At 44.0% G+C, this 23,459-nt stretch overlaps 1 protein-coding gene across 1 annotated transcript; it reads right to left on the reverse strand.

Moving 5' to 3' along the window:
• Positions 1-1,049: 1,049 nt before the first annotated feature.
• Positions 1,050-23,360, reverse strand: LOC111973933 (nipped-B-like protein A). The gene is made up of 19 exons (XM_024001388.2): positions 23,282-23,360; positions 23,005-23,140; positions 11,833-11,976; positions 11,588-11,674; positions 11,222-11,448; positions 9,133-9,235; positions 8,623-8,721; positions 8,269-8,415; positions 7,831-7,965; positions 6,987-7,085; positions 6,778-6,831; positions 6,543-6,651; positions 6,044-6,174; positions 4,498-4,638; positions 4,126-4,219; positions 3,737-3,891; positions 3,488-3,578; positions 2,841-3,014; positions 1,050-2,463 (listed from the first exon to the last, which is right to left on the reverse strand). Exons 1-19 carry the CDS (start codon positions 23,320-23,322, stop codon positions 2,243-2,245), a joined length of 2,388 nt encoding a protein of 795 aa, XP_023857156.2. The 5' UTR covers positions 23,323-23,360; the 3' UTR covers positions 1,050-2,242.
• Between the last annotated feature and the right edge of the window lie 99 nt (positions 23,361-23,459).

The raw sequence follows: 23,459 nt of genomic DNA on the forward strand, positions 1-23,459 counted from the left end.
TTTGTTCCCTGAGCCACTTTGTTATCACTTTGCCTTATGGCAAGGTGCTCCATCATGCTGGAAAAGGCATTGTTCGTCACCAAACTGTTCCTGGATGGTTGGGAGAAGTTGCTCTCGGAGGATGTGTTGGTACCATTTCTTTATTCATGACTGTGTTCTCAGGCAAAATTGTGAGTGGCCCACTCCTTGACTGAGAAGCAACCCCACACATGAATGGGCCTCAGGATGCTTTACTGTTGGCATGACACAGGACTGATGGTAGCGCCACCTTGTCTTCTCCGGACAATCTTTTTCAGATGCCCCAAACAATCGGAAAGGGGATTCATCAGAGAAAATGACTTTATCCCAGTCCTCAGCAGTCAATCCCTGTACCTTTTACAGAATATCAGTCTGTCCTGATGTTTATCTGGAGAGAAGTGGCTTCTTGCTGCCATTCTTGACACCAGGCCATCCTCCAAAAGTCTTCGCATCACTGTGCGTGCAGATTCACTCACACCTGCCTGCTGCCATTCCTGAGCAAGCTCTGTACTGGTGGTGCCCCGATCCGCAGCTGAATCAACTTTAGGAGACGGTCCTGGACTTTCTTGGGCGCCCTGAAGCCTGGCTTCAGAACAATTGAACGGGTCTCCTTGAAGTTTTGATGATCCGATAAATGGTTGATTTAGGTGCAATCTTACTGGTAGCAATAGCCTTGTGGAAGCCCTTTTTGTTGCAAAACAATGATGACGGCACGTGTTTCCTTGCAGTAACCATGAGTGAACAGAGGAAAGAACAATGATTCCAAGCACCACCCTCCTTTTGAACTTCCAGTCTTTTATTCGAACGCAATTATCATGACAGAGTGATCTCCAGCCTTGTCCTCGTCAAACACTCACACCAGTGTTAATGACGAGAATAATGACATGATGTCAGCGGTCCTTTTGTGCAGGCTGAAATGCAGTGGAAATGTTTGTTGTGGATTCAGTTCATTTGCATGGCAAAGAGGGATTTGCAATTAATTGCAATTTATCTGATCACTCTTCATTAACATTCTGCGAGTATATCTAACACAGAGGGTCCTCTTTTTACATTAGAAAAAAAACCTCCCCCTTTAAATTTTATTTTTATTGTGATAGCCTATAGTAAATAAAACACCAGCTTGATTTTGTTTAATTTGAGGGACCTTGGAGCATGTTGATTTGAATCTAATTTCCTGAAATTCTACGTAGTCTAACCAGAATTATGACATTTTTTAGGTGGGCTATTTGACGATAATAGATAAGGAAAATAAAGATCCGATTTCCCAAAATATTATTTAGCTAACAAATGTTTTTATTATGATAATTTATATGAACCCTCAATTTAATTATACATAATATTTTACAGAAAGTGATTCAATCAATTGATAGCGAGTCACGCATTGCATAAAATWACTTTCCAAGCAAAGTCCAATTTCTTTGACTCCTCGAMTTTAGGTCATAGCTCAGCTTCTGAATGTCAGAGAGAAACCAAATATATTCCCAGCTTTTTTTGCCTAAAGCATTGCTGACTTAAGCGTAGTTTTAGATCTGTATAAACAATTGCGAATTGTATAAAACGTTTTTCAAAAACATCCTAGCACAGGGGTATTCAACCGTGTGTCTGCGGAGGTACCGCAAGGGGTTCGAGAAAAATATATACAAAAATTACTTTAAAAATATATGTTTTTTAGGAATATCGCTTGCAACAACAGAATAAACTAAGTTTGAATTACATATCTACAGCAGAAAATAGGATATACTCTTTCTAAATGTAAACTTCAACTAATATTGAGCAGATTACACTGAAAAAGCAATCGTGAATAGGCTACCCGTGCCGCTGGCTATTGGTTAAGCTTTCTTGACATGGACATACACTATGGCTAACTTTTGTTTAACAACCTAAACAGCTGCTCTTAGCAGTTGCTTTTGGAGTTACCTTACTGGCTAATAATAATAATAATAATAATAATAACACTTCCTCTTACAATTATCTACCAAATCTTTTCATTTTAAAAATGTTGATTGCTTCTCCTTGCCATCATCAAAAAGTTTTGCTAGCGTATGATGGAGTCCCCGGGACGCCGGTTTGCCTGGGAGGGGGTCCCTGGGCAAGAAAAGGTTTTAGACCCCCTGTGCTAACACACTGGTACGAGGAAAACATCCTATGGAATGGGCACTTCATTCCAATATTCTCCCAGTAAAGAAAGAGTGTCACAGACAGGGTTATAGACTGCCAAAAAAGCTTAATTTTGTTCCAAACAAGCATTGTTTACCTGCACGGGGTGGATGAGGCCCTGGTTGAGAGTGAGTGCGATGACGTTGAGGGCAAAGTGGCGCACGCTGGACTGGGTGTGGAAGAAAGCTTCCAGCACCTGCTTGAGGTACAGCTGCATGATGGAACTGCTCATGCCCGATGAGATATCYCCCATCTCCTTCAGGTCCTCCTGCTTGGACAGCTTCTTCCCTGCATGACGAGAGACAGACAGAGTCACCAACGGCTGGAGACACAGCAGCACACATGATAAAGAGAAGACTGCTACCAAACCGTTAAGGCTCTGTTTGACACGTACGGCATAGGATTGGGAATATTCATTTGYCACGTTAAAAGGGGCAATCTGAAAAAACATTTTGATCTCATGTATGGTTGAGTCCTTGCTTCCATAGCTCTGCCTATGAATTTGAGTGGTTATATTTATCCAGCCCCATCCCTAAACTGTTCTCCAAAACAGCAGCTGGGTGTCTGTTGTTGTTTGAACAGATCAGGCTATGCAAAGGCTGTGAGACTGTAAGAGGGTGTGCGAGTGGGTTGGTTTGGCATCGGAGCAGGCGGTGGTTACTCACAATGCTGGTCAGCCTCCTGCATGCGYGAGTCCTCCTCCTGCAGATAGGTCTGCAGGTTCTTCAACACCTGGATCTTCAAGTTGACCGAGGTGCTCCTGTCGGCCAGGATGCCGTTGTACAGGGTCTTCACCTCCGGGGAAAACATCTGGCTAGGGTACATGATCACCAGGAAGCCTGTGATGGAGCACAGGATAGAAGACCACGGGTGTATTCATTAGTTCACACCATAGCAAAACATTTTGCAACAAAAAAGAAAAACAAGCAGGTCTTATTKAACAACTTCAGGTAGGTCCATYCCCATTTCATGCCGTTTGCTTTCTAATGAACATACCCCTGGAATTCATAGCGACCCAGAACAAAACCGCTAACACGAGCTACCATACAACAGATTGACAATGCAGGACTGCGTTCAGAAAGGCACAAMGTTGTAGAATGTTCAAATAGACATAGATAGATATGTTGGTTTGGCATAATGTAATATAATATTCAAACGTGTAGAATAAGGAATCAACTCAGCTCTACTCATAACATTCTACAATGTTGGCCTACTGAACGTTGGGCCATGTCCAATTTTAGAAGAGGTGAGGAGGAATCAGAAGGTGAACCCAGCAGGCCATGGGGCGTGGCAAGTGGGCGTGATATTTTACCTAAGCCAATGATAGCCTTGGTCTTCACCTCCTCGTCYTCATGTTTGGTAAAGTAGAGCAGCAGCTCCAGCACCTTCTCTTTGATTACCACCTGGACAGAACAGCCCGAGGAAAAAKAAGAGATTATGATTGATGTAGTCAACCCAGGTTGGAAGCTTAGAAAAGTTACTTCTTATTCCCAGTTATTTTACATACATCCATATGACTGGAGTTCCAGAGTATGGTTTGAATTATAAAGGAGTCCGTTACCTTGGTGATGCCCTTGAACTCCTCCATGTCGAACTCAAAGTGTCGACACAAGGCTCCCACGGTGAAGAGGGAGCGCAGGAGGGCCGGCTTGTTGGCAGCCAGAGCTGTACTGTTGGGATCTTCCTGGTGCTGCGTCTTCAGCTTGGTCAGAGCACCTTCACAGAACACGGCTGGATTATACTAGATATTCTCTAGATGATTTGAAATGCATTGCATCCACAACGTGTGTGGCTGAATTGTGTTGTTGAATTGTCAAAATCAATCAAATTCAAAAACACCAGCGTGTTGTGTGTCAGTCATAACACAGACAGAGCTTGAACACACCAGGAGTAAGCTGAGGAGATGGTGTGTGTGTGTGTGTGTGTGTGTGTGTGTGTGTGTGAACTCACCGTAGTATCTGTTAAAGCAAGACCACACAAACTTATAGTTGTGGGTCACCTTGTTGACCACGGCGCCGAGGCAGCTGACACAGTGTTGTACAACCTGGCAGAGGCCGGAAGGAGGGGGGGGAATATGTTCAGTTGTTTGGCAACAACAACACTACAATCAAGCCTAGTAAAAAGCATGAGCTCATTTTAAATGTGTAGTGCATGAGATCCAACATTCAAGCAATTTCTTCAAAATTCACAGAAATCCCAGTTGGGGAATGAAGCAGGCAATCAAGAAATCGTTCAACAAATATTTCTGGAAAAGCTAGGAATTCTGGGAAAGTTCCTGGAGTTTTTGCAAGCCTATATCCAGAACACTAGGACTCTACGCACCGTCATGCCRTATTTGATGATGAGTTTCATGAGGTCTTCCTCGATGGTGGTGAGGAAGGTCTCAGAAGGGTGCTCCATCAGAGGGATCACCAGCTCCAGGATCTTGGCCACGTTACAGATCACCATGAAGTCGCTGGCGTTCTGCACCACAACACAGCAGTAATACTCAGGTTTCCATACAATCTTTTTATGCGCATAAGGTATTAAATTAAAATAAAAAATAAAAAAGTCATGACAGGCCTGATGGAAACAGCAAATTTGAACGGTAAACTTTCCAAATGTCGACAAAACAAAATACACTTGACAAAGTGGGATCTTCGTGTCAGTAAAATTAATTATGCGAGAAATGTCAGTGGAACGGCGTTATGTGCAAATATTGATATAATAACCATCATATCAAAGTAAACTTGAGTCACGCGATAACATGTTGTGTGGTCCTCCCACAACGTCTCGGGAAAACATGCAGTTTATTAAACTACAGATGAAATAAGTTCTGATGAACTTCACAGGGTGGTGAAAGTGAAAGATGAGCTTGATGCTACGTTCAGTAAATATCTAGGGTCTTGTTCTGGTTAAAATAATCGTGCTCTTAATAATCTCATCATGTAGGCTATACCTGCACCGTATCTGCACGCTGTTGGCTAGAGAGCACGTGCCAATACCACAGTGGGCACATTYGCTATTTAACGCAAAATGTTTAGTGACAAAACCATCAGTAGAGTTGAAAATGTGATCGAAACCCATTTAACTTGTGTATTTTTTTATTTAAATCGGTACGTGGGAATTTAATCGCAGGTTATTTTTATGTGCCCTACATCATCACGCACAGCCTTCTATCCACAAATCAATTTGATGGAAAAACATCTCTGGTGGGGAATTAGCATATTATTTTTATGCAGATTTTTGAATATTCACATGAAAATGTGTGGCCACTTGGATGGAAACCTAGCTTATGATACAATAACAATAACAATTAATACAATCACAACACTAGGGGTGACTTTCTTCACACTGTAGTCTGAAACATTTTACAATAACACCACAGAACCATCCAAACATTTCAACCAGTACCATTATGTTCTCTCTCATTATGTGGAATTGTTATCGTATATACTGTATGTAAATTACTTGTTAATTATTTTGTATATATATATTCTGTATAGACCTATTCTACCTCCCAAGTGGCGCAGCGGTCTAAGGCACTGCATCTCAGTGCTAGAGGCWTCACTACAGACCCTGATTCGATTCCAGGCTGTATCACAACCGGCCGTGATTGGGAGTCCCATAGGGCGGCGCACAATTGGCCCAGTGTCATCTGGGTTAGGGTTTGGCCGGGGTAGGCCATCATTGTAAATAAGAATTTATTCTTAACTGACTTGCCTAGTTAAATCAAATGTTGAGATCAGCACCATTTTACCAGGTCAAATTCTTGGTACATGCAAATGTACTTGGCAAATAAAGACGATTCTGATTTGATAGGTTTTGCGTCGCAACTTTTTTTTGGGGGGGGGGGGGGGACCACGAGGGCTCTTTGGGATAATCTCACATTGCACTTGGTGGTCAGGTAGGGTTGCATGGTCATGGCGTGTTTGACGATGAGCTGAGCCCGGATCTTGCTGAACAGGAAGAGAGTGGTGATGCAAGACACCAGGCGGGTAGAGTTCACTCCTTTACTTTCTGAAAGGGAACAAGAATCACGTTACATTAAAGAAATCCCCTCGCGGGCCACCAGTTTGAAAGCAATGTGTTAAAGGGATAGTTCACTCAAAAACTAGTATTTTAGTTCAGTTCAATATTTTGTTCGTAAGTCCACTGTTAATACAACCCCTCAAAAAGTGTTCATGTCAGAGGTCAATCACTCAAAAAGTGTGCATGTCAGCAATCAAGTTCTCAAGATGGAGAGCACTTTCAGTACAAAGCAAAAACTGTGATTGTTTTTTTGACGGATTTGTTTATGAGTGATTAGTTTCAGTGATCTATCCTTTTAAAGTGTCCTCTGGAAWTGGCGGGGGAAAACAAGTCAAAACAAGACTGAGGCAAGTTACCTGTAAGAGACTCCTCGTATTTGAGGATGTGCTCCACAAGATTGTCCACGAGCTGCACACAAGCCTTCTGGGCCGGTTTGTAGGCAGCGTCTTCCTCCACTTTCAACAGCTGACAGAGGAGAGAAGTGAGCAGAAAGACAAGGAGGTTAGTAGCCCCAACGGCACTCAAAGAGATGCATTCTGGTGAATACGACARGGCGGCGGCACTCCGACAATAAAAAATAAAGACACTTACATTTTGAAGGAGTTGCTCGAACCAATCGTAGCCTGTGTCTTTGCATGCCGTGACCTGCAAAACACATTGAGCATGTTAATGATCGCACAATCCAAGATGCAGTCGGTGTAGGACAATAAATCAGAACATCTGCAAAATGACTCATATGTAAATAATACATCAAATGATTTGAGTTTAGCTTGACGACAACAGCGTTAACGTGCACTCACCACGTCAGTAATGTTGAGAATCTTCCTGGTCATAGTGTCTTTGTCGTGGGCCGGTGTCGGGGTGAACCACAGCTTCTGGAATGTTTCGTTGACTAGTTTCTGTCATAGGGACAAGTATCACAGTTGAGTCAATACATCACACATGGAGACAATGAAGCTTCAAGTTCTTACAGGAGGTAAATGTGTATTTTATTGTCTCATTGTCTTTTAATTTTTACCTACACTGTTGGAACATAAGAATTTCACTGTACCCCGATGCTGATATAATCGTAGGGTACAGTGACATTCTTATGCTGTGCATGTGATTAATAAACTCATCTAATCTACTGTGTAGACAGCTTCCTCTCAGAATACACAACTACTCAACGAGCGGACAATGCCTCAGTTAAAAAGGTCCATTATAACGTTTTGCGTATGACTGATTCCAGATAGGAATGTTAGTTATAGAACTGCCATTCTCATTGAATGTAAGTCAGATAAGCGGTAGATCCATTCTATGCGCCATATTTTTATGCTTCCCCTCCGTAAGTAATTTATTTAATTCTTTTTACTTTTGTTTATGTACATCAGCTTCAAACAGCTGAAAAAAAACAATATTTTTTGGTTATGGAAAATATACATATCCTGTGTAAAAAAATATTTCACATCAGTTTAGATGGTATAATGATTCTCTACACAATACACCGCTTGTTGTGTCACAAACTGCAATAAGACAACCATGAAAATGTTTTACTTTTTAAATGTTTTATATTTCTACACATTGCACCTTTAAGCCTAGAAACAATAGGGTCTGTAGTTTTTCCWGGTCAGGATCAACTCTGGGCCCTAATGATAAGAACAGTACCTTAATGCCCTCCTCGTCGTTGACCCGACGGATCATCCTCACACACATCTCTGTAATCTTGTTGAAGGTGGGCTGCTCCAGACAGATATCTCTCAGGATCTTAATCACCCTCTTCCTCACGCTGATGCCCGTGTCCTGAGGAAGAGCATGCAGAAACTTACTGACCGTCTCRTATCTCAAGTATACAACTTCAAAAAGTAAAGGCTGTACATTTTAACTTAGCGCCAGTGGTGGGTGCAATGCTTTTATTTAGCCAATAGGTGGCAGTGGAAGACAACAAATGTGCATGAACATGAGGTGAACTATCCATAAAGTCTCAGATGGATTCGAGTGCAACAACACTCCTCAGCTGAGATTGCTTTTTCAAACACTTGGGACGTGTGCGTTGTGGTGTGTGCGTTGCGGTGTGTGCGTTGCGGTGTGTTGCTCGGGGCTCACCAGTATCCTCTCGATAAGCATGTCGTAGTACTGCTCGGTGAGCTGGGGTCGGCTCAGCACGAAGCGGCCCAGAAGCTCCACGGCCGCCTCGCGCACGCTGGTGGAGTTGTCCATCAGACGGCCATGCACCCCGCGCTGCATGTCCAACTGCACACACAGCCAGGGGAAGACAGGGTTAAGGGAACACCACACAACAAAATATACCTTTTTTTTGTATTTTGTTCATTCTGTCCACTGTTAACGCACCATGTCATCCGTCAAGTTTTAAAATTAGAACATACAAAGGAAAAAATCATATGATGTTGCTTACACACTGTCACAGGACAAGACTGGCCACACATAATACACTCTTACCCTGGAAAGAATGCTAGGGTCCACAGAAACCACCTCAGACAGACATTTCATGGCTTTTGTCCGGACAGCGATTGCACTCTCCCCCAGGACTCGCAAGATCTAGAGAGAGAGAGAGAGAGAGAGAGAGGGTAATGGAAAGAGAGAGAGCGAAGAGAAAGAAAAAGGGAGATGAGAGAGAGAGTGAGAAAAGCCACGGTGTTGCTCATTGTTACTCACTGCCTGGCAAGACAGAGCATCATAAAGATGGAGAGCTGATCTGAGATCAGGTACGACCCTCTGTCCATACAATGGCATTCATTATGATCTAAAAGATGAAATTGATGGAAACTAGATCTATACTCCAACTCTGAGAAGCATTTTGATTACGGGCCCCGAGTTCATTTAACAGCTTCAAATCAAACATTATTTAAAACCACAACTCTATACAGTAAAACCACAAAATAAAGTAAATAAATTAACAGAAAGCAATAAAGCAGATGAATAAAAACAACATGCATGTGGGTTTCTTGCCTGGGTTAAGTARATATCAAAGCTCTGGGCGAACGGCCTCATGGAGGCTAAGTAGCGGACGATGAGGCAGGAGTCGTCGTAGTCCACCGTGTCAGAGTTCATTCTGGCAACACAGAACCGGTTGGGGAAAACAGATTTAGTATTTACATCATCCACTGGGGACATCTCCTTTCTTATTTAACCAGGTACAAGTTCTCATTTATAACCGCGACCTGGCCAAGATAAAGCAAAGTACGACATAAACAGAGTTACACAAACAAACGTACAGTAAATAACACAAAGGAAAATAAAGATTTTATTTATGTACAGTGTGTGCAAACGTAGAAGAGTAGAGAGGGTAAGGCAATAAATAGGCCCWAGAGGTAAAAATAATTACAATTTAGCATTAATACTGGAGTAATAGATGTGCAGATGATGTGCAAGTAAAGATACTGGGGTGTAATAGAGCAAGAGGGCAAGTAATAATATGGGGATGAGGTAGTTGGGAGTGCTATTTACAGGTACAGTGATCATTAAGCTGCTCAGACAGCTGCTCCTTCACATCAGGCTACACAACAGCTGTGTTACAGAGACGGTTCAGCGAGGAGCGTCCGGTCGCATCGAAATATAATTCCATCCATAAATGAATCGATATTGTAGAAATATAATAGATATATAATTACAATGATTAACACTTTCACTGGGTGGTCTGACCTAGGGTTGTGCAGGAATACAGATGTTCATATCATAATACCATCCGTCTCCCATGTTTGGATATTTACACGTTTGTGAATGAGAGACATTGTGAACACAACAGTTATGTTGCATGCTTTTCTGCTGGAACAGCAGCTCAGGAGCTACGCTGAGATGACAAGCCAGCTAAACCACACAGCTGGTCWCACCCGCTTCCACTTCCTCCTGTTGTACTTACAAACAAACACGTGACTGGCTCAACTGTTGTGATTGAACTACGGTAAGATGTATCATTGAAACGGAGTATGTGAGCGGAGCAGAGCTGGAGAGTCGGGCATTCTCCCCTGCAGCGCTCACTTCACGAGCGCTGCAGGGGAGAATTTAGTAGTATTTATCTACTAAAACGTTTTGCTCATTTTTGTGCTATTATCAATACTATAGGCCATAACCGATGTTGGCCCAATAGGCCTGGCATATTCCCACGTTCAAGGAGCTTTCCGTTTTGATTGGGTTATTTTGCCTAAAAACCTTTAGGCCTAACTATAAAAATAAATAAAACAACTCTGCATCCCTGCCCAGCCTGGCAAGARTGGCCCCAAGGGTGTTAATCATCCCCAGTGGCTCTGCAAGTGTGGAGAGGATATTCTCCACTGCYGGCCAGCTCTCCAGGCACCATCACTTGAGCCTGAAGACAGACGTGGTTCTAAAAATTAATTCAGAGCCTGTATGCATAATTTATAGACTATAATGATTGACTACAAAAAAATGTTAAAATGCCGCATGCTTTATGTCCCTACCAGAATATTGTGTCACACTGGCAAATGCTTCACAATGTATTTCTTTGTATGTTATAGCCTTGAAATAATACAGCCTAAATCATTCAGGCTCCCTGTCTGGCTCCTGAMCTATTTACAGTGTTTATATGCTGTTTAAAAGGACATGTAGCCTATTTGAAATGATGTGCGCTTCTTAAATTCACCTTTTCATGTTTTTTATTCAAATACWTTTCATTCAAATCATATGGTTTGGATTCAAAACCAAAATGGTAGGTCCAGGTAGTCACAACAATAGATGGTGTTGGTTAAATTGGGATTTTAATGAATGGAGTGAATATGGAGCAGCAGTTTATTTTCTTGTGAGCGTGGTTAGCGGAGGGGTTGGAAAGGACGTGGCACGCGATGACCGGGATTTCCAACCACACAACTCCGCTCAAATACTCTGAATGTAAGATAATGTGACAGGAGAACGGGATCTGATTCATCTCCTAACATATTTCACTAGTTGACTGCAGGTTAACTTAAAAAGTATACAAATAGTCAAATGTATTGAACAAGAAATAGTTTCAATAGTACTGACGGTAGTAAAAAAAACTATTTCCAAATACCTCGGGACAGACAGACAGACACACGTGCAGTACCTCAGGGTGATGAAATGGGAGGGGACCGTCTTTATGATCTTGCGGAGGAACTTCTTGCGCGCCTCGGCCCGCTGCATGACCTCCCCAATGGTCTCGATGTCCTTGGCGTGGTGGCCAGGGCCGTCCGACGAGTCCTCTTCCCGGTCCCGTTTCTGGCTCTTCATGGTCTTCTCTGTCTCTATGGTGGTGTCGCGGAACCACTGCGCTATGTAGAACTTCCTGGCAAACTGGCAAAGGCAAAGTACACAGTTAGTAGAAGGAAATCTCTAATTAATATATTATTTGTTAAGCATCTTTTCATTCCAAAAATAATCTCAAAGTTGATCAAATAACAAGATTGAGCGTAGTGGTGTAACACAAACTGACCAATAGYGAAGGGTCGGTCTCTGTGTTCTCCTCCATGTAGTCCAGAAGGGCTTTCTGCAGTTGCTGGGTCTCGTCGTCACCTTGGGTCTGTGTGGGAAAAGGAAAAATGTAAATGTTCCACCCCTTCTGCGCCTCTGTTCTCCCCCCCGCTTCCCCACTCTGCCATTCTATTTGGTTGGCCGCCTTCAAGTCGTGTCCACCTCTGAATGCAGCATCTGAGAAACAGCAGTCATGTTGTTCCCTACCTCTTTCAGGATGCGGTCAATGGATCGCTGGTCCATCTTGCTGGTGACGGCATCTTTGCGCAGGCGAGCGGCCACCGTGCCTAGATAGTCCAGGGAGGCAACCCTCAGGGTCATCTCCGTCTGCTTGTTACTAAACTGGTGCACCTGTGAGTGAGTGAGTGAGTGAGTGAGAGAGAGAAGGGTACAGAGAGGGAGGCAGGAAGGGAGAAAGAGAGAAGGGTACAGAGAGGGATGCAGGAAGGGAGAGAGAGAGAAGGGTACAGAGAGGGAGGCAGGAAGGGAGAGAGAGAGAAGGGCGTGAGGAGCGGAAGGGATGGAGGGAGAGAGAGGTGGTGGGTCAAGGCCTCCTCCTCCTCTGAGGTAGATGCACCAAGCAGAACAGTAGACAATTGGACTAGTATAGTAGTATTACTGTGTTTGTAATTACTGCCTTTCGACAGGGAAAGTAGAGTGAATACACCAAGACCAACAAATAGGATTCTGCCCGACAAATACAGCAACATTGTAAATATGGAATGACCTATGGTAGATGTAAAGTTCATGTTTTAAGGATCACTGTATGTCTGTTATTACGGTGCYRTCACTCTTATTAGTGCGCCTGCRCAAGAGTCTCGTTGTAGATGAACCTGGYCTGAGTGCAATGGCRACCATGTATAGTGCTAATACGGTGGAGTTAACGTTGTTAAACTGGAACCTTGTCGTTGTGTCATTTTGAATGAACATTGTAGTTATTAACCATCCTCTGCTACCAATGTGGCACCTCGCTTCGACGAGAAGAGGTCCTAAAAAAGTTGGGAAAATGAACTCGGAATCTGGACAATGGTTAGTAATCTGGACATTAAAAGGCRAGCAATATTGTGGTGGTATTATCGTTCGAAGGAAGAGCAAGATACAGCACTGGAAATATCCATTGAGGATTGGAACAAGGATGACGGTATGAGAACTTTGATTAGAACACTGGATGCGGTGTRTCTTAAAGAAGAGAAAGACGGTGCCGATGAGACATATTCAAACTTTTGACAGTGTTACTAAAGACATTTTGGTTGCGTTGACGGACTACATCATTGATTTCRAACAGATGTACAATAGGATGCTCAAGTACGAGATGGTTCTCCCGGATGCAGTGTTATCTTTCAAGTTACTAGATACTGCCTGTCTGGTTGGTAGGGAGAAACAGTTGGCTTTGACTGCTTGTACTGTGCTGACTTTTGCTTCAATTTAGTCGGGCACTACATTTCTGGTGAAAAGACGTCTGTCGCGCCGATAACAGATGGAATGCAAGTGAGTGACACTGAGCAGCAGAGAAAAGGCTCCAAAARGTCATTCTCAAGACAACCAGACGAGGGCGCCATTGCCCGGCACAAATCCACTGGACAGGTATGGAAGGAGATCAACATGTGCTATTTGTCAAAGCACTTMCCATTGTGTTKAAGACTGTCCTCATAAAACATGAACAAGTTTAAACTAACAGAGGAAAATGTAAACAGAGATAGAGCAGTGTAACRTTACACTGTTTTCAAACCAATCTGCTTCTGATACGGAGATCTTTATATTTGAATCGTTAGGATCTGCTGTGATTGATACGGCATGTAAAACACAGTTTGTGGTGCAAAATGGCTGGACAGCTATGTCAGTTAACTAAATATGAAAGACGTACAAAATATGATTGACACACCAAGCAACAGAGCTTTCAAATTTGGAGATGGGAGAATCATCAATTCTAACAAGAGAGCCAAGACACTAAGAGTCACATTGAAACAGAGGGGGTCCCTACAGATATCCCCTATTAAGTAGGGTTGCACATTTTGGGGGATATTCAGGAGGTGGAAACTTTCCGTGGGAATTAACAGGAATATGGGAATTAACGGAAATATATGCAAATTAATATTAATACCATTAAAATCAAATCAAATTTTATTAGTCACATGCGCCGAATACAAAAGGTGTAGACCTTACAGTGAAATGCTTACTTAYGAGCCCCTAATCCAACAATGCAGTTACCCACCAAAAAACAGATAAGAATAAGAGATAAAAGTAACAAGYAATTAAAGAGCAGCAGTAAAATAACAATARCGAGACTATATACAGGGGGGTACAGAGTCAATGTGCGGGGGCACCGGTTAGTTGAGGAGTATGTACATGTAGGTAGACTTATTAAAGTGACTATGCATAAATGACAACAGAGARTAGAAATGGTGTAAAGAGGGGATGAGGGGGGGCACTGCAAATAGTCTGGGTAGCCAWTTGAYTTGATGTTCAGGAGTCTTATGACTTGGGGGTAGAAGCTGTTTAGAAGCCTCTTGGACCTAGACTTGGCGCTCCGATACCGCTTGCCATGCGGTAGCAGAGAGAACAATCTATGACTAGGGTGGCTGGAGTCGGACAATTTTCAGGGCCTTCCTCTGACACCGCCTGGTATAGAGGTCCTGGATGACAGGAAGCTTGGCCCCAGTGATGTACTGGGATGTACGCACTACCCTCTGTAGTGCCTTGCGGCCGGAGGCCGAGCAGTTGCCACACCAGGCAGTTATGCAACCAGTCAGGATGCTCTCGATGGTGCAGCTGTAGAACCTTTTGAGGWTCTGAGAAACCATGCCAAATCTTTTCTGTCTCCTGAGGGGGAATAGGTTTTGTCGCGCCCTCTTCATGACTGTCTTGGTGTGCTTGGACCATGTTAGTTTGATGGTGATGTACAGCCCCGTCGATGAGAATGGGGGCGTGCTCGGTCATCTTTTTCCTGTAGTCCACAATCTCCTTTGTCTTGATCACGTTGAGGAAGAGGTTGTTGTCCTGGCACCACACGGTCAGGTCTCTGACCTCCTCCCTATAGGCTCTCGTCGTTGATCAGGCCTACCACTGTTGTGTCATCGGCAAATATAATGGTGTTGGAGTCGTGCCTGGCCGTGCAGTCATGAGTGAACAGGGAGTACAGGAGGGGACTGAGCATGCATCCCTGAGGGGCCCCTGTGTTGAAGACTAGCGTGGCGGATGTGTTGTTACCTACCCTCACCACATGGGGGGCGGCCCGTCAGGAAGTCCAGGATCCAGTTGCAGAGGGAGGTGTTTAGTCCCAGGGTCTTCAGCTTATTGATGAGCTTTGAGGGCACTATGGTGTTGAACACTGAGCTGTAGTCAATGAATAGCATTCTCACATAGGTGTTCCTTTTGTCCAGGTGGGAAAGGGCAGTGTGGAGTGCAATAGGGACTGCATCATCTGTGGATCTGTTGGAGCGGTATGCAAATTAGAGTGGGTCTAGGGTTTATGGGATAATGGTGTTGATGTGCTTCGAAAGGCTGGTCATGGCTCACTTCATGGATACAGACGTGAGTGCTACGGGTCGGTAKTCATTTAGGCAGGTTTACCATAGTGTTCTTGGGCACAGACACTATGGTGGTCTGCTTAAAACATGTTGGGTTTACAGACTCGGACAGGGAGAGGATGAAAATGTCAGTGAAGACACGTGCTAGTCGGTCAGCGCATGCACGCAGTACACGTCCTGGTAATCCGTCTGGCCCTGCGGCTATGTGAATGTTACTTACTCACATCGGCTGCGGAGAGTGTGATCACACAGTCTTCCAAAACAGCTGGTGCTCTCATGCATGTTTCAGTGTTATTTGCCCCGAAGCTAGCATAGAAGTAGTTTAGCTCGTCTGGTAGGCTCGTGTCACTGGGCAGCTCTCGGCTGTGCTTCCCTTTGTAGTATGTGATGGTTTGCAAGCCCTGCCACATCCGACGAGCGTCAGTGCCGGTGCAGTACAACTCGATCTTAGTCCTGTATTGACGCTTTGCCTGTTTGATGGTTCGTCGGAGGGCATAGCGGGATTTCCTATAAGCTTCCGGATTAGAGTCCCGCTCCTTGAAAGTGGCAGCTCTAGCCTTTAGCTCAGTGTGGATACTGCTTGTAAACCATGGCTTCTGGTTGGGGTATGTACGTACGGTCACTGTGGGGACGATGTCGTTGATGCACTTATTGATGAAGCCAATGACTGATGTGGTGTACTCCTCAATGCCATCGGAGGAATCCCGAAACATATTCCAATCTGGGCTGGCAAAACAGTCCTGTACCGTAGAATCTGCATCATCTGACCACTTTTTTATTGATCTTGTCACTGGTTCTTCCTGCTTTAATTTTTGCTTGTAAGTAGGAATCAGGAGGATAGAATTACGGTCATATTTGCAATCCACAATGTCCACCTCTTGAACATCAGACTCTGGAAGTGTACTTCACCAGACTGCCAAGAACCTTGCCCTCATCCAGGCCAAGGTGGCGAGACATGGTAGGGATGACACCATAGGCCTTGTTGATCTCTGCACCAGACAGGATGCTCTTGCCAGCATACTTGGGGTCCAACATGTACGCTGTGGTGTGAATGGGCTTCAGGCAGAAGTCTTCATGCTTTTTGATGTATTTCAGAACTGCTGTTTCCTCTAYTTGGAGCAACAGTGAAGTGGGCAGGGCAGTACAGATTTCTCCTTTTACATCTGCAAGCAGAGTCTGAACATCAGACAGGATGGCATTGTCTCCCTCAATCCATGCAATGGCTACTGCTATAGATTTCAGGAATTTCAGGCTGCTTACCACTCTCTCCCAAAATACATCATCCAGGAGGATCCTCTTGATGGGGCTGTCCATATCGGAAGACTGTGATATGGCCATTTCTTGGAGAGACTACTTCCCCTCCAGGAGACTGTCAAACATGATGACAACACCACTCCAACAGGTGTTGCTGGGCAGCTTCAATGTGGTGCTCTTATTCTTCTCACTTTGCTTGGTGAGGTAGATTGCTGCTATAACTTGATGACCCTTCACATACCTAACCATTTCCTTGGCTCTCTTGTAGAGTGTATACATTGTTTCTAGTTCCATGATGTCCTTGAGGAGCAGATTCAATGGATGAGCAGCACAGCCAATGGGTGTGATGTGAGGGTAGGACTCCTCCGCTTTAGACCAAGCAGCCTTCATGTTCCCAGCTTTTTCTGTCACCAGTGCAAATACCTTCTGTGGTCTAAGGTCATTTATGACTGCATTCAGCTCATCTGCAATGTAGAGACCAGTGTGTCTGTTGTCCCTTGAGTCTGTGCTCTTGCAGAAAACTGGTTGAGGGGTGGAGATGTAGTTAATTATTCCTTGCCCATGAACATTCGACCACCCATCAGAGATGATTGCAATAGTCTGCTTTCTCTATGATTTGCTTGACCTTCACTTGAACTATGCATCCAGCAAATGAGTAGATGTCTGGTTGGAGGGGTGTATGCTGGGCGAAGAACATTCAGAAATCTCTTCCAATACACATTGCCTGTGAMCATCAGAGATGAACCAGTTGCATACACAGATCGAGCAAGACATTCATCAGCATTTCTATGACTACGTTCCTCCATTGAGTCAAAAAAACTTCAGATTCCAGGAGGACCATGAGCTGTTGTTATCGATAAGGTGTCTGATTCATCATTTTCACCTCGAATAGAAGTAGAGGGACTTTAGTCAGAGGTTGCTTGTCGTGAGCGCTGAGGGAACTTTATGCACTTGGCCAGATGATTCTGCATCTTTGTTGCATTCTTCACATATGATTTGGCACAGGATTTGCAAATGTACACAGCAATTCCTTCTACATTAGCTGCAGTGAAATGTATCCACACATCAGATAGTGCTCGTGGCATTTTCCTGTATGGATGAGAAGAAAATKAGTAAAAAAAACAACAAATACAATTCCAAGTATAGATAAATAGTTAGTTACAACTAAACAACTAATTTGTAAGATAAATGTTTTAAAATGAAACATGTATGGAAACAGGTGAATTAACACTCCTCAGCAGGCTCAAGCAAGCTAAACCACACATGGTAGCAAAGACTAACTAGCAGAAATTGTTAAGTAAGAAAGTATTTGAACAGACTTTGCTGTAGGCTACTATTTACTAGTTAACAAAAATTCATGTCATATAAAATATATTTACCCCAACCAGTATTGTAATGAAAACTTACCAGAAAGCATGTAGTTTTTGGCTCAGACAGTGTAGTAGTGTGGCCTCAAAAGCATCTCATTAGTGTGCAAGATCTTGAGAATCAGCTGTACATGTGATGGAAGTGCACTGCACATCTGATGGAAGAATGCAATGTGCATGCAGAGTGTTGCAATTCCATTGAATTGGGGATAGTTTAACCAAAATATGCCACAAGAACTAGAATTGCCCTGTGTATCCCACAAAAAAAGGTTCACTGTTATAAGGTAACTTTTTGATGAATTTAAGCAAAATTCCCAAAATTCATGGAAAATTTCCGGAAAGTTTCCGACCCTTTGCAACCCTACTATTAAGTTAAGCTTCCCGCAAAAAGGCAGGTGCTGTACTAGACACAAAAAATGAACAGGCAGTGATGTTTAAACAACCAGTGACCCTTTAACTTACTATCTCAGGCCACTATTGTGTAAACATTTTAGACAAAGACATCACAGAGAGTCCATGTAAAAATGAGATTCTGACGGACACAGAACATGAATACAAAGGAAAAACATTTAAAAAAAATATTGTTAACTTCAAACAGTTTGGACATGCTACAGTTGACATACTTCAGAAAATCACTCAGCAGTTCTGGGAATAATAATGAGAGTATTTCCATTCTACGGCAAATGGTTAACAGTTGTGAAACATGTCAGAAATACAGCAAAGGTAAGCCCAGATCAGCTGTTGCTTTGTCACCGGCTTCCAAGTACAATGAAACAGTGGCTGTAGATCCACATGAGCTAGGACCAAGTGTRTGGTATCATCACATAATCTACCACTTCACACGTTTCAGTGCTGGAAGCATTGTGAATACAAAGAAACTCAGTGAAATCATCAAGCACTTAATTTCACTCCTGGATAAGCGTGCATGGCCCACCCCAGAAATTGTACTGTGACAAAGGAGGAGATCCAATAATAATAATAAGAGAAATATCTGAGAAATTCAATATGGAAGTAAAGACAACTGCTGCATACAGTCCATGAAGCAATGGACTTATGCAGAGACAAACACTCAGAGATTATGCTGAAAGTGAAGCAAGACAATGGATGTGACTGGAAAACAGCCCTAGATTGGGCTTTGATGGCAAAAAACTCAATGCACAATGTTCATAGTTACAGCCCATAGCAACTAGTGTTGGGCAGAACCCTAACCTTCCCTCTGTACTGGTTGACAAGCCACCAGCACTAGAAGGGACCAGTGTGAGTGCATGGGGGTGGGACAGCACCTTTCAGCACTACATGCAGCATGAAAAGCGTTCACCGAAGCAGAGTGTTCAGAGAGAATTCGCAGGGCTCTGCGTAAACAGATTCAACCCACCGATGAGAAGTACGAGACTGGAAACCAAGTGTACTACAAACGAGTTTGACTGTCAAGAGTGGAAAAGGACCGGGAGTAGTCATTGGCCAAAATGATGTGGTGATATTTGTGAGGCACCATTGTCAGATTGCATCACTCAAGATTGAGGAAAGTAAATGATGATCAACAAGATGGAGGAAATGTTGCTGAGAATCAGCCTCATAATGAAAATGACAAAAAGGACACATTAACAGACACAAACCTACCGGATGTCCCATCCTAGGATATGAACATTAACTGACACAGGAAATGGAGCAGAGACCTTCAACCATGACACAGGTAATACTGTTGAGCGTTCAAATGAGGAAAACATTCAAAAACAGCCACATGTGTTAAGACAACATGGTTGTTCCAATCTGAAAACTGGACAAACTTGAATACATGGACAGAGAAAGTGGTATTCCACATACAGCAACCGTCATTGGCTGAGCAGGAAAAGCTAAAGGAAAACACCAGAACTGACACAACTTGCAGTTCATCCACCTCTGGCCTGCTCGCCTCCCTACCTCTGAGGAAGTACAGTTCCCGCTCAGCCCAGTCAAAACTGTTCGCTGCTCTGGCACCCCAATGGTGGAACAAACTCCCTCACGACGCCAGGTCAGCGGAGTCAATCACCACCTTCCGGAGACACCTGAAACCCCACCTCTTTAAGGAATACCTAGGATAGGATAAAGTAATCCTTCTAACCCCCCCCCCCTTAAAAGAGTTGGATGCACTATTGTAAAGTGGTTGTTCCACTGGATATCATAAGGTGAATGCACCAATTTGTAAGTCGCTCTGGATAAGAGCGTCTGCTAAATGACTTAAATGTAAATGTAAAAATGTACTCTGAACCAGCTACACTTCCTGGTACAACAGGGTCAGCTGACCTGTCACTTGAAGATCTCAGAATTCAACCAATGGAAAATTGTGAAAAACAGAATGACATTCAAMATGATGATGTACTTGAAACAAAGGACATGTCATTTGACTCAGCTAAACTAGATGAGCTCAGTAATTGGAGGAAAGATTTAGTGTTTGAGGAAGTCAAAGACATTGGCCAAAAATGTGGGAGGAGCTGGCTGCTAAACAACTCCCAAAAATTGCACCCGACATTCACCTCAGTCACTCAGATTGCTGCTGACAGAGATCTGCCAGAAAAAAAATAGAAACTTCATCCATTGACATCAAATCTGAATTTTTGCAGGGAACAGAGCTGTCAAGGGACATTCACATCCGACCTCCGCCTGAAGCTAAGAAACTGTAGAATAGTGTGGAGTGCAGTTTATACATATGAGATTAGTAATGCTAGATACGGAAACATTATTCAAGTGGCTAGTGATTCCTAATCCATGTCTATAGGCGGCCGCCTCTGATGTGCTAGTGATGGCTGTTTAGCAGTCTGATGGCCTTGAGATGGACCAAGAGAAGCTGTTTTTCAGTCTCAGCTTTGATGCACCTGTACTAACCTCACCTTCTGGTTGATAGCGGGGTGAACAGGCAGTGGCTCCGGTGGTTAATGTCCTTGATGATCTTTTTGGCCTTCCTATGGCATCAGGTGCTGTAGGTGTCCAGGAGGGTGGGAAGTTTGCCCCCAGACCGCACCACCCTCTGGAGAGCTTTGCGGTTGTGGGCAGTGCAGTTGCTGAACCAGGCGGTGATACAGCCCGACAGGATGCCCTCAATTGTGCATCTGTAAAGGTTTGTGAGGGTTTTAGGTGTTAAGCCACATTTATTTTGCCTCCTGAGGTTGAAGAGCCACCTGAGGATCAAGAGGCGCTGTTGCGCCTTCTTCACCACACTGTCTGTGTGGGTGGACCATTTCAGTTTGTCAGTGATGTGTACTCCGAGGAACTTGAAGCTTTTCACCTTCTCCACTGCGGTCCCATCGATGTGGATGGGGGGGTGCTCCCTCTGCTGTTTCCTGAAGTCCACGATCATCTCTTGTTTTGCTGACATTGAGTGGGAGGTTATTTTCCTGACACCACACTCCCAGAGCCCTCTCCTCCTCGTAGGCTGTCCTGTTGTTGTTGGTAATCAAGCCTACCACTGTTGTGTCATCAGCAAACTTGATGATTGAGTAGGAGGTGTGCTTGGCCACGCAGTCATGGGTGAACAGGGAGTACAGGAGGGGGCTGAGCGCGCACCCTTGTGGGGCCCCAGTGTTCAGGATCAGCGAAGTGGAGGTGTTGTTTCCTACATTCACCAACTGGGAGCGGCTCGTCAGGAAGTCCAGGACCCAGTTGCACAGGGCAGGGCTCAGACCCAGGGCCTCGAGCTTGATGATGAGCTTCGAGGGAACTATGGTGTTGAATGCTGAGTTATAGTCAATGAACAGCATTCTTACATATGTATTCCTCTTGTCCAGATGGGACAAGGCAGTGTGCAGTGTGGTGGCGATTGCATCGTCTGTGGCTCTATTGGGGCGGTAAGCAAATTGAAGTGTGTCTAGGGTGGCAGGTAAGTTGGAAGTGATATGATCCTTGACTAGTCTCTCAAAGCACTTCCTTATGACAGAGCTTTCTTAGGTACAGGGACAATGGTGGCCATCTTGAAGCACTGGGGAAGGGAGATTGAATATATCTGTAAACACACCAGCCAGCTGGTCTGTGCATGCTCTGAGGACGCGGCAAGGGATACCATCTGGGCCGGCAGCCTTGCGAGGGTTAACCTGCTTAAATGTCTTACTCACATCGGCCACGGAAAACGAGAGCCCACAGTCCTTGATAGCGGGCCACGTCGGTGACGCTGTATTATCCTCAAAGCGAGCGAAGGTGTTGAACATGTCCAGCAGCAAGACTGTGTCAGCAACGTGGCTGGTTTTCCTTTTCTAATCCGTGATTGTCTGTAGACACTGCCACATACGTCTCGTGTCTGAGCCGTCGAACTGGGACTCAACTTTGTTCCTATACCGACTTTTAGCCTGCTTGATTGCTTTGCGGAGGGAATAACTACACTGTTTGTATTCTTCCATATTCCCAGTCTTCTAGCCATGGTTAAATGCGGTGGTTCGCGCTTTCAGTTTTGCGTGAATACTCCCATCTATCCACGGTTTCTGGTTGGGGTAGGTTTTAATAGTCACAGTGGGTACAACATATCCTATGCTCTTCCTGATAAACTCATTCATCGTATCGGTATATGTGTCAATATTATTTTCTGAAGTTACTCTGAACATATCCCAGTCCGTGTGATCAAAACAATCTTGAATTGTGGATTCCGATTGTTCAGATCAGTGTTGAATAGTCCGTACCACGGGTGCTTCCTGTTTGAGTTTCTGCCAATAGGAGGGGAGGAGCCAGATGGAATCGTGGTCCGATTTGMYGTATGGAGGGCGGGGGAGGGTCTTATATGCATTCTGGAAGGTAGTATAGCAATGGTCGAGCGTTTTAGCAGGGCGAGTACAACAATCAATATGTTTTCGTCAAATTTGCTTTGTTAAAATCCCCAGCTACAATATAAACCGCTGTGGCTATTATTGACGAAAATTCTCTCGGGTAGCTTGAGAAGTACAAATAAAAACTGTCACACAACTCATCTGTAATGGGTAACGTAAATAATACTTGGAACCTTTAAATATTTTCCTGAAGTTTAATTTGTCTTTAAAGTAAAGTGGGAGATTGTTAAGTTCATGTTTTAAGTATCACTATATTTCTGTTATTACGGGTGCTATCACTTTTATTAGTGCGCCTGCACAAGAGTCTCGTTGTAGATGAACCTGGTCTGCGTGCAATGGCGACCATGTATAGTGCTAATACGGTGGAGTTAACGTTGTTAAACTGGAACCTTGTCGTTGTGTCATTTTGAGTTAACAGTAGACAGGCAGCCAGCCAGGACTCACCAGCAGTCTGCCTAACAGGCTCAACAGTAGCTCCGCAGCGGGCCACTCTGGCTTGTTGACCGTGGAGAGCAGGTCCTGGACAAAGTTCTCAAACAGAGGCCTGTAGTCCTCCTCGCTCCCCTGCTTACTGCCACACCTGGCCACGACAAAACACAGAAAGAGAAAGAAGAGGGAGAGGCGCTGTTAGGTGGACATTACACTAACCACAGCCGATGTGGYCATGAGGAGATACCAACAAAGAGAGGGCAAACTGTCTGGAGATGAAAGACAATCTTACTTTTTGAGGAACACCGAGAGGAAGTTCTGGGCTGTCCTCATGGCCGTCTCATAGTTGTTGGTGATCAGCAAGTCCTGATCTACCTAGAACAAATCAAACATTTATGGAAGATTGTTAAAATAAGGATACTCTTCACTAGGAAAGTCAGTTTTGAGATTCTTAGTTTCAAAAATATATC

The sequence above is a fragment of the Salvelinus sp. IW2-2015 genome, linkage group LG15 (genome assembly GCF_002910315.2).
Source record: "Salvelinus sp. IW2-2015 linkage group LG15, ASM291031v2, whole genome shotgun sequence".
Lineage (NCBI taxonomy): Eukaryota > Metazoa > Chordata > Actinopteri > Salmoniformes > Salmonidae > Salvelinus > Salvelinus sp. IW2-2015.